The 16,440-nt window shown below is 35.1% G+C and overlaps 1 protein-coding gene across 6 annotated transcripts in view; it reads left to right on the forward strand.

Annotated features, from left to right (window-relative positions):
- MEF2A (myocyte enhancer factor 2A) overlaps positions 1 to 16,440 on the forward strand; it is a 172,365-nt gene that overhangs the window by 74,996 nt on the left and 80,929 nt on the right. For all 6 annotated transcript variants that reach the window (XM_088024962.1, XM_088024963.1, XM_028122784.2 and 3 more), the window contains exon 3: positions 725 to 915. In XM_088024962.1, the coding sequence (XP_087881088.1) occupies positions 862 to 915 (54 nt within the window). In that variant the 5' untranslated portion in view covers positions 725 to 861. The remainder of the gene's footprint in view (positions 1 to 724; positions 916 to 16,440) is intronic.

Genomic DNA, 16,440 nt, shown 5'->3' on the forward strand with positions numbered 1-16,440 from the left:
TGATTGATTAGGAGGATTTTATTAAATGGCTAAAAGGAACAGTATTTCATTTAAGTGGACGTTATTATGAAATCATATGGTGCCTTTGGATTGACAGTAATTTTGGTGGTGGCTAGGGCAGTTTGCAAGAATAGTTTGTAAAGGCAGTTTGGGCTACCTAGATTATTAGTTCATTCTTTGACATGAAGGGCATCAGAAGCTTTCAAGGATATTCTATAATATTAAAGAGGAGAAATTCTGGAACCAGAGTCCCTGAGTTCATATTCCAAGCTCTGCCCTTTACTGTGTGTGTTACCTTGGACAGAGTTAGGATCTCTCTGCCTCATTGTCCTTATTTATAAAATGGGGATGATAATTATACCCAAAATGATTGCAGTTTGGATTGAATGAGTTAATATATATCAGGTACGTAGAGAAGTGCTTGGCACATAGAAAAATCCCAGTGAGCATTGGCTCTTGTTGCTATTATTATATGCATTGAGAAAAACTCAAAGGTTATAATTGCACTCTTTCAGCCAGAACTAGAGGCCACAAAAAGATTCAAGAGATATTGTAGGGGTAAAGTTAACAAAGCTTCACCTTAACTACCAATTTTATATAACCAGGAATTTCAACTAATAAGGCTGCCGATGTGCAGCATAGAAGCAGGTTTGAAATTTGTATAACATTTTCATGATTTGCAAACTTATAGAACTTAAATTTTCTAATTTGTGTTTTCTTTTAGATCTTATAGAAAATTTCAGCTGTAGCCCTTGGACTAGAAGCTGAAATAATAGAAGCTGTGTACGATGCATTAGGGTATTGAAGAAAATTAATTTTGAATTAAATATTTGGAATATAAGGAAGGAAAGGTGACTGAAAATGGGGCGGAAGAAAATTCAAATCACACGCATAATGGATGAAAGGAACCGACAGGTAAATGAAAATTTTAACTTATTTATTTTTGATGTAAATATATTTTTTTAAAGAGGAGCATAGGATAGAATGAATTTTTCTTTAATTTCAAGTCTAAATATTTTTATTCTCAAACTAAATAAAAATTTTAACACTTTTAGCTTGTCATTGTGTGCTTTAAAGAAACTTTTTTTATTACAGAAATCATAGATGTTAATTATAGAAACCATAGGGAAAAAGAAGAAAAGATCACTGTAGTCCCACCACTGTCCATTGTGTAGATTTATCATAGTATACTTAGTCTTCTGTTCATTTGTTAGTTTTTAATATATTATTATTGTAAATTATCACCTCTATTTTCATAATTAGGTAATACCTAAGTTAACTACAGTTATCAGTAAATGTGTTTTAGCCACTTAAATTTTCTGGTTAACCAACAAATAATGAGAATTTTTTTTTATAACTCATATTATCACAAATATTCCTAGAACAATTATATATTGATCTCAGTTTTAATTGATAAAATATATTGAACTTAATTTTCAGCACCAATGTCAGTAAACCCTTACAAATTCAAGGTAATTATAATACTGATATATGAAGACCAGAAGTTGTAAGAGTAGAGCAGGGATTGGCAAACTTTGGTCCATGGGCAGGCTGGCTATTTTTATAAATAAATCATTGTTAGAACATTGCTGTGTGCATTTGTTTACATGTTGTCTGTGGCTGATTTCACATTATAACAGCATAATTGAGTAGTTGCCCCAGACATTGTATGGCCCATAAGCCTAAAATCTTTACTCTCTGGCCCTGTAAGAGAAAGTTTGCCAAGCCCTTGGTTTAAAGGAAAGAAGGAAAAATAGTTCCATAGAATATCGTAAATAAACTAGTAGTCACAGCATATGCAGGAAGGGGAGATGCTGTCTCTGGAAAGTTTGTCTCTCAGGAGAAATTTCCAGAAAAGCTGGTTTCTGGAAGCTTACCAGGAACAGAACAGTACTAAAGATATATTCTCCAGAGTCTGAGTAGTAATTCACCTGGTAACATGGATATAATCGGAGACAAAACTCAGCTGAGTAGCTGGTAGAGAAGTTAGTGGAAGTGATTAGAGTTGTCATTGGACCTAAATGAAGAGAGCTCTTGTTTCATCTCATGAAAATTCTTTATAGCTAAAGTGTAAGGCTTACACAGTGTGATTCTTTATGAAGGTTGATAAAATAGGGGGGAAGAGTGATAAAATAACCATTCCATCATTCCAAAGGAATGATTCTAAGCAAGGTTGCAAGTAAATGTCCCTTTATAAATCTGAGGACTGTGACAGGTAGAGGAGGCATGGGAGAACTGCTTCATGAACACTTGCAATATAAATGTAAAATAGGGCTTATTAAGGGAATAACATAAAAGCAGAGAACTGGGAAAGCACATAACATTCCCTGAACTCTCATTATCCCATAGAGAGTCATGTTTAAATTCACCATAGATACACTGGATCTACCAGTGGAAAAGGCCCCACATGTTCAGAGAGAAAAAGGAGCTGGGAATATGTAAGTGACTGTGTAATGGAACTTTTTAAGTTAAGGAAATGATCTTATTAAAAGATGGGGCCTACCACTATAACTCAGCAAGTAGAATTAGCCTGTTAATAAGTTGAATTTACCTAGTCATCTTCTTACCAAGCTGCCAGTTGGGGCAAGGGTGTCTGAATTTCTTCTCAGATGATTTTGGCAAAGAATACAGAAAAGATACAGAAGAGGTAGTTGGGCAATTTATTTTTCAGGTTTGATTAGGCACAGACTTAATTTGTCATTTTGGGTTTGTGGATTCTTAGTTAAAATTTTGTTATTCTTGCATTAAAATGGGAAAAAAAGTTTCTGTGCAAAAGAGAATTTATGTCATTTATTCATCCAAATTTGAATATTTACTGTATCACAGAGAGACTGTGTTAAGCACTGGAAACTCATTAAAAATATATAGCCTACAGAAGAGATTTAACTATATGGCAGGTAGAGGGTAAGCTTAGGTGATGGGAGAGTTTATGGAAGGAACTATCAACCTCTGGTTGGGGTAGTTTAGGGAGCAATACTGAAGGAGGTAATAGCAAATAGAGTTTTTAATGATTGGATTTTTTGAGCTACTACGATAAAATCACACTTCAAGTCATTAGAACAGTGAATGAAAAATCTTGGGGGTGACACTATCATGCACTTAAGAGCTGCTTCACCTCACTTCACTTCTACTTGGAAGCTTTCACTTGACTTCCATTTAGGAGTTTCTGGTGAAACCTTGTGTTTGTCCTGGCATTATGCATTTCTATTTAAAAAGTAAATTTTGCATTAAAGTATAACATAAAGAAAAGTGCACAAATCCTAAGTGTGGCCAAGTGAGTTATTGGAAAAAGTACATGGCCATGTAGCCAGCATATCCCAGTGCACCACCCCGGAAACTCTCTGTCCTGTCTCCCAGGCATTATCTCCCTGCCCCAGGGAAGGAAGGTCATTAACTGAACTTCTAACACATGGATTAATTACCCCTGTTGTTGAATTTATGTGAACAGCATGTGTTCCTTTGGGCAGCATTATGTTTATGAAATTAATGTTACTGTTGCATGTGGGTATATATGTAGATGGATTTTGTACATGTTCATTGATGTATAATATTCCACTGTGTGGATAGAACACAATGCATATACTTATTATTTCTATTGTACATAGACTTTTGGATTGTTTTCTACTTTGAGACTAATATAAAGAGTGCTCTTTTGAATACTCTCGTGTGTGTCTTTGGTACATATGAACCCTTGGGTATATACCGAAGTATACAGTTGCTAAGTCAAAGAGTATATCTGTGATCAGTTTTAATAGCAGTAGAGTTTTCTAAAGTGGTTGTACTGAGTTATAATTTACACTCTGCTAACTGTGTGAAAGTTCCAGCTGCTCTAAATACTCACCGATACTAGTTCTTATCCCTTTTATTTTAGCTGTTCTGGTGGGTGAGCAAAAGTAACATTTTAATTTTAAGTTTCTGTGATGTTTGATGAAGTTGATTACCTTTTCATATTTTTATTGGCCATTTAGATACCTTCTTTTATGACTTACCTGTCTACTTCTTTTTCGGTTTATGTTTTCCTAGTGGGCTGCCTGACTGCCTTTTTCTTATTAATTATTAGTATATATTCTATATATAATAAATTGTGAGTGTTTTGTTCATTATGTACATTTCAAATAACTTCTCTCATATCATGGCTTGCCTTTTCACTTTTTCAATCTTTTTTTTTTTTAATATTGTCCAGTTTACCTTTTTTTTTTTCCTTTATGGCTCATGCTCTTTGTGTTGTGTTGAAGAAATATTTACCTATCATAAATCCATGAAGATTATTTTTATGCTTTCTTCTGTTTTTTACCTTTCAGGTTTTAGATCTGTTATCCATTTGGAATTTATTTTTGTGTATGGTTTGAGGTGATGGGGTCAAGATTTGTTTTCCTGATAAATATTCAGTTCACCCAGTACAATTTGTTTTAAGAACCATCTTTCCTCCATTGCTTGGCAAGGGTTGCCTTTGCTGTGAATCAAGTAATCATACACACGTGGGGCTGTTTCTGAACTCTGTTTTGTTCTTTTCTATCTTTGCTCAGTTCTGCACTACTTTATTTACTGTAGTTTAATATTAGGTAGTAGAAATTCTCTACCATGTATTTTCTATCTTTGCTCAGTTCTGCACTACTTTATTTACTATAGTTTAATATTAGGTAGTAGAAATTCTCTACCATGATATTCTGCATGACTGAGTAGTTGTTCTTGCCGTTTTTCTTTCCTGTGTCAATATTCACCAAGAAAACAAAAAAAACTTACTGGAATTTAGGTTTGTTTTTTTTTTTTTTCCCCATTAGATGTATGGATTGATTTAGGGAGAACTGAAATCTTTACAGTATTAAATCTTGTAATTAATAAATAAATATGGTTATCTTACACTTGGTTTTCATTAATTCTTTCCATAATATTTGATGGTTTTCAATGTACAGATCTTACACATTTCTTATTTTATTTTTCGGTATTGGATTTTTTTTAGTGTCATTATGTTTTTTCCCAGATTTTGTTTTCTGTACGGTTGTTGCTAAGTATATAAAAATATAGTTTACTTTTTTAATGTTGACTTTGTGTCTAGCAGTCTTGCAAAATTCACTTTCAGAATTCACTTATTTGTAATTTATATGTGCATTATTTTGGATTTCCTATGTTGTCTGTGAACAGTGACTTTTCTTTTTGAAATCCTTTAACTTTTATTATATCATCTTGTTTCATTGTATTAGTTAGGACCTCCAGTATAATGTTGGATAAAAGTGGAGGTAGAGGGCATCCTTTGTCTCATTCTCAACTTTAGGAAAAAACATTTGATATTTGATCATTAATTATATTTACTGAGTTTTTTTTTTAATTTTATTTGTTTATTGACAGAGAGAGACATAGTGAGAGAGGGAACACAAGCAGAGGGAGTGGGAGAGGGAGAAGCAGGCTTCCCGCTGATCAGGGAGCCGGAATGGGGCTTGATCCCAGGACGTGGGATCATGACCCGAGCGGAAGGCAGAAAGGCAGACACTTAATGACTGAGCCACCCAGGCACCCCTACCGAGAGTTTTTTTAAAAAGATCCTCTTTTATCAGAATAGAAAAGTTTTCTGCTATTTCTACTGCCATTATTTCTTATCCTGAATCAGTACTGAGTTTTATCAAATGCTTTTTCTGAGTTTATGTAGATGATTCTATGGTATTTTTCTCCCCTTTTTTCTTTAATGTAGTATCCTATGTTGGTTTTCAAATGTTAAAGCACCATTCTTGAAATACACCTTATTTGTGATTTGTTAACCTTTTTATATACATCATTTGATTTGATTTGCTCATATTCCATTTTTGATTTTTGCAAGTATGTGTATGTGAGAGTAGTCTGTAATTTTTTTTTTCTTGTAATATCATTGTTAGGTTATGACAAGTTATGCTGGCCTTTTGAAATGAGTTGGGAAGTATTGTTTCTTGTTCTCTGGAGAAGTTTGTGTAATAGTAGTATATTTCTTCTTTAGATACTTGGAAAATTTACTAGTAAATCTGTACTTGGAGTTTACTGTGTGAGAGTTTGTTTTTTTTTTTAAAGGTTTTTTATTTATTTATTTGACAGAGAAAGAGAGAGTGCACAAGTAGGCAGAGAGGCAGGCAGGGAGGCAGGCAGAGGGAGAGGGAGAAGCAGGCTCTCTACTGAGCAGGGAACCTGACATGGGGCTCGATCTCAGGACTCTGGGATCATGACCCGAGCCGAAGGCAGCCGCTTAACTGACTGAGCCACCCAGGCTCCCCCTGTGTGAGAGTAAAGTAAATATTTAATTTCTATAATAGAGAAAGAGTGATTCATATTTTTCTACTTTTTCTGTCAATTGGGTAAATTGGGTTTTTCAAGGAATTGTCTTTTATTTAAATTGTTAATATTATTGAAGTTCAGTGTTCATATGCTCTTTTCTTCCTATTCCTCATGCTCTTTTTTATATTCTCTCTTCCATTCCTTATATTGTTACTTTGTGTCTTTTTTTCTTGAGCAGTCTTGCTGAGAGTATGTCAGTTTTATCAACCCTTTCTAAGAATGAACTTTTTAGCTTGCTAAAGTATTTTTATCATACAATTATTTTATCATACATCATTTCTATCTTTTCCTCTCTTGGACAGTGGTTTTTTTTTTACATTCGTCATTGACTTTTCAGCCTTTCTCTTTTTCCTAACAAATCCTAGAGAATTATGTTTTCCCCTGAAAGCACTGATTGAACTGTGTCTCACAAATTGTAATAATGAAGATTTTTCATCTTCATTATTCTGCCAAAAATATTTTCAAATTTATACTGGGATTTCTTTCTTAATACATGAATTATTTGGAAATATGTTGCAAAATCTCTAAGAAATTAAGAGTTTTTTTTTAAGATTTTATTTATTTGAGAGAGAAAGAATCAGAGACAGCAAGAGAGGGAGGAGGAGGGTCAGAGGGAGAAGCAGACTCCCTGCTGAGCAGGGAGCCCCTTGTGGGACTCGATCCCGGGGCTCCAGGATCATGACCTGAGCCGAAGGCAGCTGCTTAACCAACTGAGCCACCCAGGTACTCCAGAAATTAGAGATTTTTAAGCTATCTTTTTGTTGCTGATATTTAGCTTGATTCCAGTATGTTCAGAGAATGTGTTCCAGATGATTGAGGTTGTTTGAAATGTGTTAAGGCTTGCTTTAGAACTCAGACTTTTTTGGTCACTTTTGGTAAGTGTTTTATTTGCACTTGAAAGACTATGTTATTTTTGGTTACTGTGATATGCATATGTGAGGAGCAGGGAAGAGAAAATTAGATTAGATATCTTAATTGTGTTTTTCAGGCCTACAGAAGGACTGTACCTTTCTGATTATTTGGCTGCTTGTTCTGTCAACTACTGATAGATATTCTTGGGCTGTGTTACAGTCTTTGGCTAAGATTGTGGACATGTCTATTTCTCTTTTAGTTTCAGGTTTTACTTTATGCATTTTGGAGCTATGAGTTGAATATAGATTTAAGCTCGTGATATCTTGATGGATTGACACCTTTAGCATTAGGAAATGTCCTTTTTTTATTATAACTACTACTGTTTGCCTTCAAGCTGTTTGTTCTAGCTTAGTATTCTTTATATTAGCTTTCTTTTGCCTAGTATTTGCTTGTTATATCTTGTATCCTCTTCAGTCTTTCATTATCCTTATATTTTGGGCAAATCTCTTCTAAGACTTTAACTCTTTATCCCATCATATAATCATAGTCTTTTTAAGAAGAGTATCTTGGGGCACCCGGGTGGCTCAGTCAGTTAAGCGACTGACTCTTGGTTTTGGTTCAGGTCATTATCTCAGGGTCCTGGGATTCCTGGGATTGAGCCCCCATGTCTGGCTTCTCGCTTAGCAGGGAGTCTGCTAAAGGATTCTCTCCCCTCCCCCCCCCCCGCTCTGTCTCTCTCAAGTATATAAATAAATCTTTTAAAAAAAGAGTATCTTAAAAAAGGTATCTTAAATATAATTGCAGATATATATATATATGTGTGTGTATATATATATATATATATTAGGTTCCTTTTTCTTTCTCATTTGTCATCTTTTTGATTTTCATTTTTAAAATTATCTTTTTCTCTTCTAGTAATTTCTTCATTGCATATTGTTTTGCCTCTCTTTTAATGGCTTGCCCTGGAAATTATAGCATATATTCTTGACTTATTACGAAATAACTGGTATAACACACATTACTTCTTTTACCTCTTCCCTGATTTTAGAACCATACAGCATACTTGACTCTATTTATGTTTCCTGCTTACTGCATTTTTGTTACTATGGATTTTAATGTGATAAATTAAAACTCAAAGTTTTATACAGTCAGTATTCATATACATACACACACAAACACAAACATAAATATAAATACACACTGATCTTTTGCTCTTTCTACCTTTATGTTTCTATATGGGATTAGTTTCTTTCTTCCTAAAGAACTCCCTTTGTTATTTCTTTTAGTGCAAGTCTTCTATTATTTTTATCTGAATGTGTCTTCATTTCATCCCAGTTTTAAAAACTGCTTTATTGAGATTAAAATTCATATATCCTAAAATTCACCCATTTGAAATGAAAATGTACAGTTCAGTGGGTTTTTTTTTTGTGTGTGTGTGTATTCACAGAGTTGTGCAACCATCACCATTAATTTCTTCCAGAACATTTTTTTGAAGATTTTATTTATTTATTTGAGAGAGAGAAAGAGAATGAGAGAGCATAAGGGAGGAGCAGAGAAGGAGGGAGAGGGAGAAAGAATTTGAAGCAGATTCCACGCTGAGTGCAAGGCTCAATCCCAGGACCTGTGAGATCATGACCTGAGCAGAAATCAAGAGCCAGATGCTTAACCAACTGAGCCAACCAGGCGCCCCCTTCCGGAACATTTTTATCACCCCTAAAACCCCATACTCATTAGCAGTCACTCTCCATTCTCCCCCCACCGCCCCATATACACCTAGCTGTAGGAAACCACTAACCTATTTTCTGTTTCTGTAAATTTGCTTATTCTGGATATTTCATTTAAGTCAAATCGTATACTATGTGATCTTTTGTGACTGTCTTTTTTTGCTTAACATAGTGTTTTTGTGGTTCATTCATGTTTAGAGTGTGCTAGTACTTCATTCTTAATTGTGACTGAGTAATATTCCATTGTATGAATATACTACATTTTGTTTATTCATCAGTTGATGAACATTTGGTTGTTTCCACTTGCTGGCTATTATGAATAATGCTATGTGCATTCATGTACACATTTTTGTGTAAACATGTATTTTCATTTTTCTTGGATATACCTAGGTGTGGAATTGCTGGGTCATGTGGTAACTCGGAAGTTTTAACATTTTGAGGAACTGCCAGACTGTCAAAGTTGTCTGTATCACTTTGCTTTCCATCAGTAGTATATGAGGGTTCCAGTTTTCCCACATTTTTGCCAACATTTGTTATTGTTTGCCTTTTTGATTATAGTCATCCCAGTGGGTGTGAACTGGTATCTCATGGTTTTGATTTGCAGGTCTCTGATGACTATGCTGAATACATTTTCATGTGTTTATTAGACATTTGTATTCTTCTTTGGAGAAATGTCTGTTCAAATCCTTTGCCCAATTTTGTTTTTCATGAGGTTGTATCATCTTCATTGTAGAGGCTGTTTTTTTTTTTTTTTTTTTTTTTTTTTGAGAGAGAGCATGCATGAGTGGAGGTAGGGAGAGGGCGAGAAGCAGACTCCCTGCTGAGCACAGAGCCTGACTTGGGGCGCCATCCCAGGACCCCGAGATCATGACCTGAGCTGAAGTCAGATGCTTAACTGACTGAGCCACCCAGGCACCCCTGAAAGCTATTTCCTTCCTCCCTCCTGCCCTCCCTCCCTCCCCTTCTCTCTCTCTCCCTTTCTTTCTAAGATTCTATTTATTTATTTGATTTCTTGGGGCGCCTGTGTGACTCAGTCAGTTAAATGTCTGCCTTCGGCTCAGGTCATCATCATGGGGTCCTGTGATCGAGTCCTGCATTGGGCTCCCTGCTCAGCAGGGAGCCTGCTTCTCCCTCTCCCTCTGCCTTTCCCCTCTGCTTGTGCTCACTCACTCTCTCAAATAAGTGAATAAAATCTTAAAAAAAAGAAAGATTTATTTATTTGAGTGAGCAAGCGAGCATGGAAGGGGTAGGGACAGAGGGAGAGGGAGAAGAAGACTTCTCGCTGAGCAGGAAGCCCGAGATGGGGCTCAATCCCAGGACTCTGGGATCATGACCTGAGCTGAAGGCAGATGCTTAACCAACTGAGCCATCCAGGGGCCCTGAAAACTATTTTTATTGGTTGTAGAATTCTAGGTTGACAGTTAATAGTCTCTTAATACTTTGGAACCATTGTCTTCCAACATCTATCACTTTAATCATTTCTTTGGAGAGACCAGCTTTCAGTATTTCTATTCCTTTTTTTTGAAGATAATGTGTGTGTCCCCCTCCCCAGTTACTTTTAAGATTTTTAGTTTTTCATTTGTAGTTAATTTTTTGATTATGATGTTTTCAAATATTGCTTATATTCATGCTTTTCTCCTCTGGGATTCCAATTACATGTAACTTAGTGCTCTTGAGTATGTCTCATATATTTCTTATGCAATTTAGATTTTTTTTCTCTGTCTTTCCATTTGAATGTTTTATAGTGAGTGACCTGTTTTTTAGTAATGTTTTCTGTGTTCTAGTAATCCTCTTCTTGGTTTTTAAAAATAAGCTGTTAAAACACCTAGTAACTTATTATTAATTTCTGGTAGTGTATTTTCAACTATAGAATTTCTTTTTAATTTTTCCTTTTATAGATTTCAATTCTCTGGTGAAATTACCCATCTTTTCATGTATTCTTTCCACTGTTTTTTGGAAAATATTAATGATAGAATTTTGTCTGCTAACTCCTATATTGGCTTACCTGTAGATTTCGTATCTGATCCCTTTTTTCTCTTTGTTTTCAATTATATGCTCATTTTTTTAATTATGTTAATCACCATACATTACATCATTAGTTTTTGATGTAGTGCTCCATGATTTATTGTTTGCGTATAACACCCAGTGCTCCATGTAGTGCGTGCCCTCTTCAATGAACATGGATGCAAAAAGTCTCACCAAAATACTAGCCAGTAGGATCCAGCAGTACATTAAAAGGATTATTCACCACGACCAAGTGGGATTTATCCCTGGGCTGCAAGGTTGGTTCAACGTCCGCAAATCAATCAATGTGATACAATACATTAATAAAAGAAAGAACAAGAACTATATGATCCTCTCAGTAGATGCAGAAAGAGCATTTGACAAAGTAAAGCATCCTTTCTTGATCAAAACTCTTCAGAGTATAGGGATAGAGGGTACATACCTCAATATCATAAAAGCCATCTATGAAAAACCTACAGCAAATATCATTCTCAATGGGGAAAAACGGAGAGCTTTCCCCCTAAGGTCAGGAACACGGCAGGGATGTCAACTATCACCACTGCTAGTCAACATAGTATTAGAAGTCCTAAGCCACAGCAATCAGACAACAAAAAAATCAAAGGCATCCGAATCGGCAAAGAAGACGTCAAACTCTCACTCTTTGCAGATGATATGATACTTTATGTGGAAAACTCAAAAGACTCCACCCCAAAACTGCTAGAACTCATATACAGGAATTTTCTTTTCTTTTTAGCCTCCTACCTCATTCAGCTCAGAGTGACCACCTCAGTTTCTACTCCTCCCTTCTCACTAGTTTATTGACCCCTGGAGTTTCAGTTTTCTGTTTCCAACTCCCAGGACAAAAGCTCTTTATCAGCAGCAACCCACTGTCCAAACAAAGGCTAGATTCTTAATCTCCCTGTACCCAGAATCTGTAAAGGGCTGCAGGGGAAGAACAGCTGCAGAACACCATTTCACATCTATCAGGTTCTCACCCCTCTAGAGTCTTGGCAACTTAAGTCTTTCTTCCTTCAGGAGCTTTCCAGTGTCTTTTGTTGTATTTTATCCTGTTTTTCTAGTTGATCTCAGTGGGTTGTTTGGTCTTCCAGTTACTTCATCTTACCTAGAAGCAGCTTTGTCAATTTCTTTCTACATTTTATTAGTTTAATACGTGCTGTTTTATATATTTTGGGACTACATTCCATTAGGAATATTTAGAATTATTTTACCTTCTTGGTGATTTTTCAGTATATATTGATCTCTATTCTCAGTGAGACATGCTTATTTTAAATCTACTTCATCTTGCATTAACATAGCTATACCTTTCTTACAGCTAGTGTTTTCTCAGTAGGACTAGTTCTTTACATTTACTTTCAACCTCACTGTGTCCTTATGCTTTAAGTATATGTTTTGTAAATAGTATGTGGCTGGATTTCTTTTTTTTATTTAGTCTGATAATATCTCTTGATTTGCCCCTTTACTTGGATTTTATTCTTTGTTATTGTTTGTATATTTGCACTATTTTATACCATCTTATTGATTTCAATTTGTTTGAGGGCCTCAGGCATCAAAAATGTCATAGTCATATCACTCCTTCTATCCTTAAAGAACTCCTTGGATTGCAGCTTTACACAGAGTCCCCCAAGGAAAAGAGCATTGGAAGAAGATACTTTAGATGGAAATCTACCAACCTTGGAGGTGTGTGTGTGTGTGTGTGTGTGTGTGTTTTCTTTAGTTAGAAAAGCATGAGTTGGGGGAGGGGCAGAGGGAGAGAATCTTTCAAGCCAACTCCCCTCTGAGTGAGGAGCTCAATGCAGGGCTCGATCCCACAACCCCTGAGATCAGGACCTGAGCCAAAACCAAGAGTCAGATGCTCAACCAACTGAGCTACCCAGGTGCCCCACCACTGGTTTAATTCTAAGGGAGGTAGATCCTGTGTCAACATCTTGTCAGAAATCTCAATTTGCTGTTTTTTAATACTGTTAAAATTAGTAGTTGTATTCTATTCTGTAATCCTAATTTTCAGTTATTTAATCATAGTTCTAAACTGAAAGGGTTCATTGATTATCAGTGGTTCTTTACTGTGGCTTTTACATCCTTTTGTTGTTTTAATCTGTTTCCTGGTTTATGGATTAATTTAGAGAATTTTTTAGTACCACTCAGTTCCATGTGGCATTTTAGAAGCTGAGTATGCAGTATTGAACAAAACTGAAAAAAATCTGTCTTTCTCAATTTATATTTCACTTAGATGACTAGATTTTTTTCAGCAAGTTTTATTTTGTTTTGTTTTTCTTCCAAGAAGGGATCGTGGGTGCTGTATTTCCTTAGTATTTTTATGTTTGAAAATGTTTGTTGCTTTGTACTTGAAGTATAACTTGGCTAGGTATAACATTCTAGGACCCCATTCCTTTTCCCTAGAACATTGCAGAGATTATTTTAAGGCATTCTGGCTTTCAGTTTTGCCAGCATCATACTGAGTATATTTTTCTTTTCTCGTAACAAGTGACTTGACATTCAGTAACTTAACCAGAATATGCTGTGCGTTTGATTACTTAACATTTGTGTGTGTGTGTTTGTGTGTGTGTGTAAAGTATGTGGCTTTTTAATATTGTTTTGTCTTTTTAATTTTCTTTCATTTGGTATGGCTATACTTTTTTTTTTTTAATTTTAATTCCAGTGCAGTTAACATGTTATGCTAGTTTCAGGTGTACAATACAGTGATTCAAAGTCCCATATATTACTCAGTGCTCATCAAAATGAGTGTGCTCTTAATCCCCTTCACCTATTTCACCCATCCCCCTACCCCACCTCCCCTCTAGTAACTATCTGTTCTCTAAGTTGAGAATCTGTTTTTTGGTTTGTCTCTCTTTTTTTCTGTATTCGTTTAGTTTCTTAAATTCCACATATGAGTGAAATCATATAGTATTTGTCTTTGCCTGACTGGCTTACATTGTTTAGCAGTATACTCTCTAGATCCATCCATGTTGTTGCAAATGACAAGATTTCTTTCTTTTTTATGGCTGAATAATGTTCTATTGTTTATATATACCACATCTTCTTTACCTATTCTTCAATCTATAGACACTTGGACTGCTTCCATATTTTGTAAATAATGCTACAGGGGTAAACATAGGGGTGCATATATCCCTTTGAATTATAGTTTTTGTATTCTTTGGGTAAATACCCAGTACTGTGATTACTGGATCATAGGGTAGTTCTACTTTTAGTTTTTTGAGGACCTTCCTTACTGTCTTCCACAGTGGCTGCACCAGTTTGATTCCCACCAAGAGTGCACAAGGGTTCTTTTTTTCTCCACATCTTTGCCAATGCTTGTTGTTTCTTGAGTTTTTTATTTTAGCCATTCTGATAGGTGTGAGGTGATTATCTTATTGCAGTTTTGATTTGCATTTCCGTGATGATGAGTGTTTTCATGTGTCTTTTGGCCGTCTGAAAGTGTTCTTTGGAGAAATGTCTGTTCATTATCTTCTGCCTATTTTTTAATTGGGTTTTTTTTTGGGGGGGTGTTGAGTTGTATAAGTTCTTTATATATTTTGGATATTAACCCTCGATTGGGTATGTCATTTGCAAATATCTTCTCCCATTCCCTAGGTTGGTTTTAGTTTTGTCAGTTGTTTCCTTTGCTGTGCAGAAGCTTTTTATTTCAATGTAGTCACAAGAGTTTAGTTTTGCTTTTATTTCTCTTGCCTGCAGAAGGGATATCTACAAGGATATTGCTATGACCAATGTCAGAAAAGGCTACGTGCGAAAGAATGAAACTGGACCACTTTCTTAGACCATACACAAAAATAAACTCAAAATGGTTTAAGGACCTAAATGTGAGACCTGAAACCATAAAATCCCAGAAAAGAGCACAGGCAGAAATTCTCTGACATTGTTTTATTTTTAAACAAATATTTTTTCTTTTCCAATTGTTCTGTGCTTTTTTAGTATACTTCCCGTTGACCATACCCAATGTCTTTATTCATATTAATTTTTTATTTTTGTTTTGATTCTTTGAATTTCCTTATTGTGGCTTTAATCTCTATTACAATTTCCTTTTTCCCTGGTTCTTTTCTGAGTGATAATAGCTCACTTTTTAGGTCATTATGTTATATCTTTGGCAATATTAGGTACAAGTTAACAAAAGAGACTTTTTTTTTTTCTAAAGACTTTATTTATTTGAGAGAGACAGAGCAAGAGCCAGAGGGAGGGGCAGAGGGACAAGGAGACTCTCCACTGAGCATGGAGCCTGACAGACAATCCCAGGACCCTGAGATCATGACCTGAGCTGAAGTCAGACGCTTAACTGACTGAGCCACCTAAGTGCCCCAAGAGGCTTTTCTTCAAAATTCCTTTTTTTTTTTTTTTTTTTTGGTTTTACATCCCTTAATATTCTCCATTTAAAACAGGGCCTCTATGGGTTTTTCTCCACCACTTTTTTCATGGCCTTCCCACACTTTTGAATCCTACAGCACTAATTAAAGGATCTTTGTCTAGATCTTCACAGGGCTGTGACATTGCCACTTTTGTAAAGAATCTCATTTGTATTTTAATTTCTCCAGTTTGACAAATGAAAATTTATGTTTTAGAGGCCTTATTTTTCTGAGAAGAAAACCCATGGTCATTCATTCATTCATTCATTCACGTTTTTAGTGACTTTCAAAAGGAGTAAACATGGTTTCATTCTTCCATTTTGAATTGAAAATAAATGTGATTTCTTTGAACCTAAAATAACAAAGCTATGTCATTTTAATATAATTTAGAACTTCAACTTAAAAGTAGTAATTGTCTTGAAATAGTAAACTGAATACTGAATTGTAATTAATGTAGTCAGTATTCTCTAGGCTAATTTTAGGTTATTTATCTGCTTCACGTGAAATTTATGAGCTGAAATATAAAGCTCTATTGCAACATTACTAATTAACAGTATACCAGTTAGGAGACTGATACCCACTTTTAGATGTCTTAGAAAACTGATGTCTAAAAGGAAAATCTCTGTATGACAACCAAAAAGTTCTAATTGCAACCTCTAAAGTAGAGGCAAATAGAGACTCGAAAGGCTTATTTTCTTCCTTTGTATCTTGTTATTTTGTTACAATGTAATATCCTGGGCAGAATGGTTTTACCTTCTTTTTTTTTTATGGTTTTACCTTAAACTGTAATCAGTATCTTTTCATTCTTTCTTTTGTTGTCCCCCCCCGAATTCCATTTCCTTTTTGTTTGCTTCCAAAATCTATTTGTAAAAACAAATATTTCAACAAATGTTGAGATTTTTTTTATGTAACTTGTAATTTGTGTTTCATATTGAGAATTAGAATATCAAACATAGGGCAGTGTTCAAAAATACTTCATAAAAAGTATTTTGGATGTGTGGCCAACTTTCTTATAAATAAGTACCATAAGTAGGCTGGATTGCTTTGGCTAATTAAATTTTCTAGTCAAATGAAAGTTTAAATAAAAGAAACTCTCTCAACCATATTTTCAGTCAGTTCACTAGCATAACAGGATATTTGTGTGGTCCTATAATATGTGGCACTTTGTACTTTGTGTACTGAGAAATATA

This window comes from Eumetopias jubatus, unplaced genomic scaffold (assembly GCF_037043125.1).
Source record: "Eumetopias jubatus isolate StellerSeaLion01/CBP00866 unplaced genomic scaffold, mEumJub1_p1.0 scaffold_7, whole genome shotgun sequence".
NCBI lineage: Eukaryota > Metazoa > Chordata > Mammalia > Carnivora > Otariidae > Eumetopias > Eumetopias jubatus.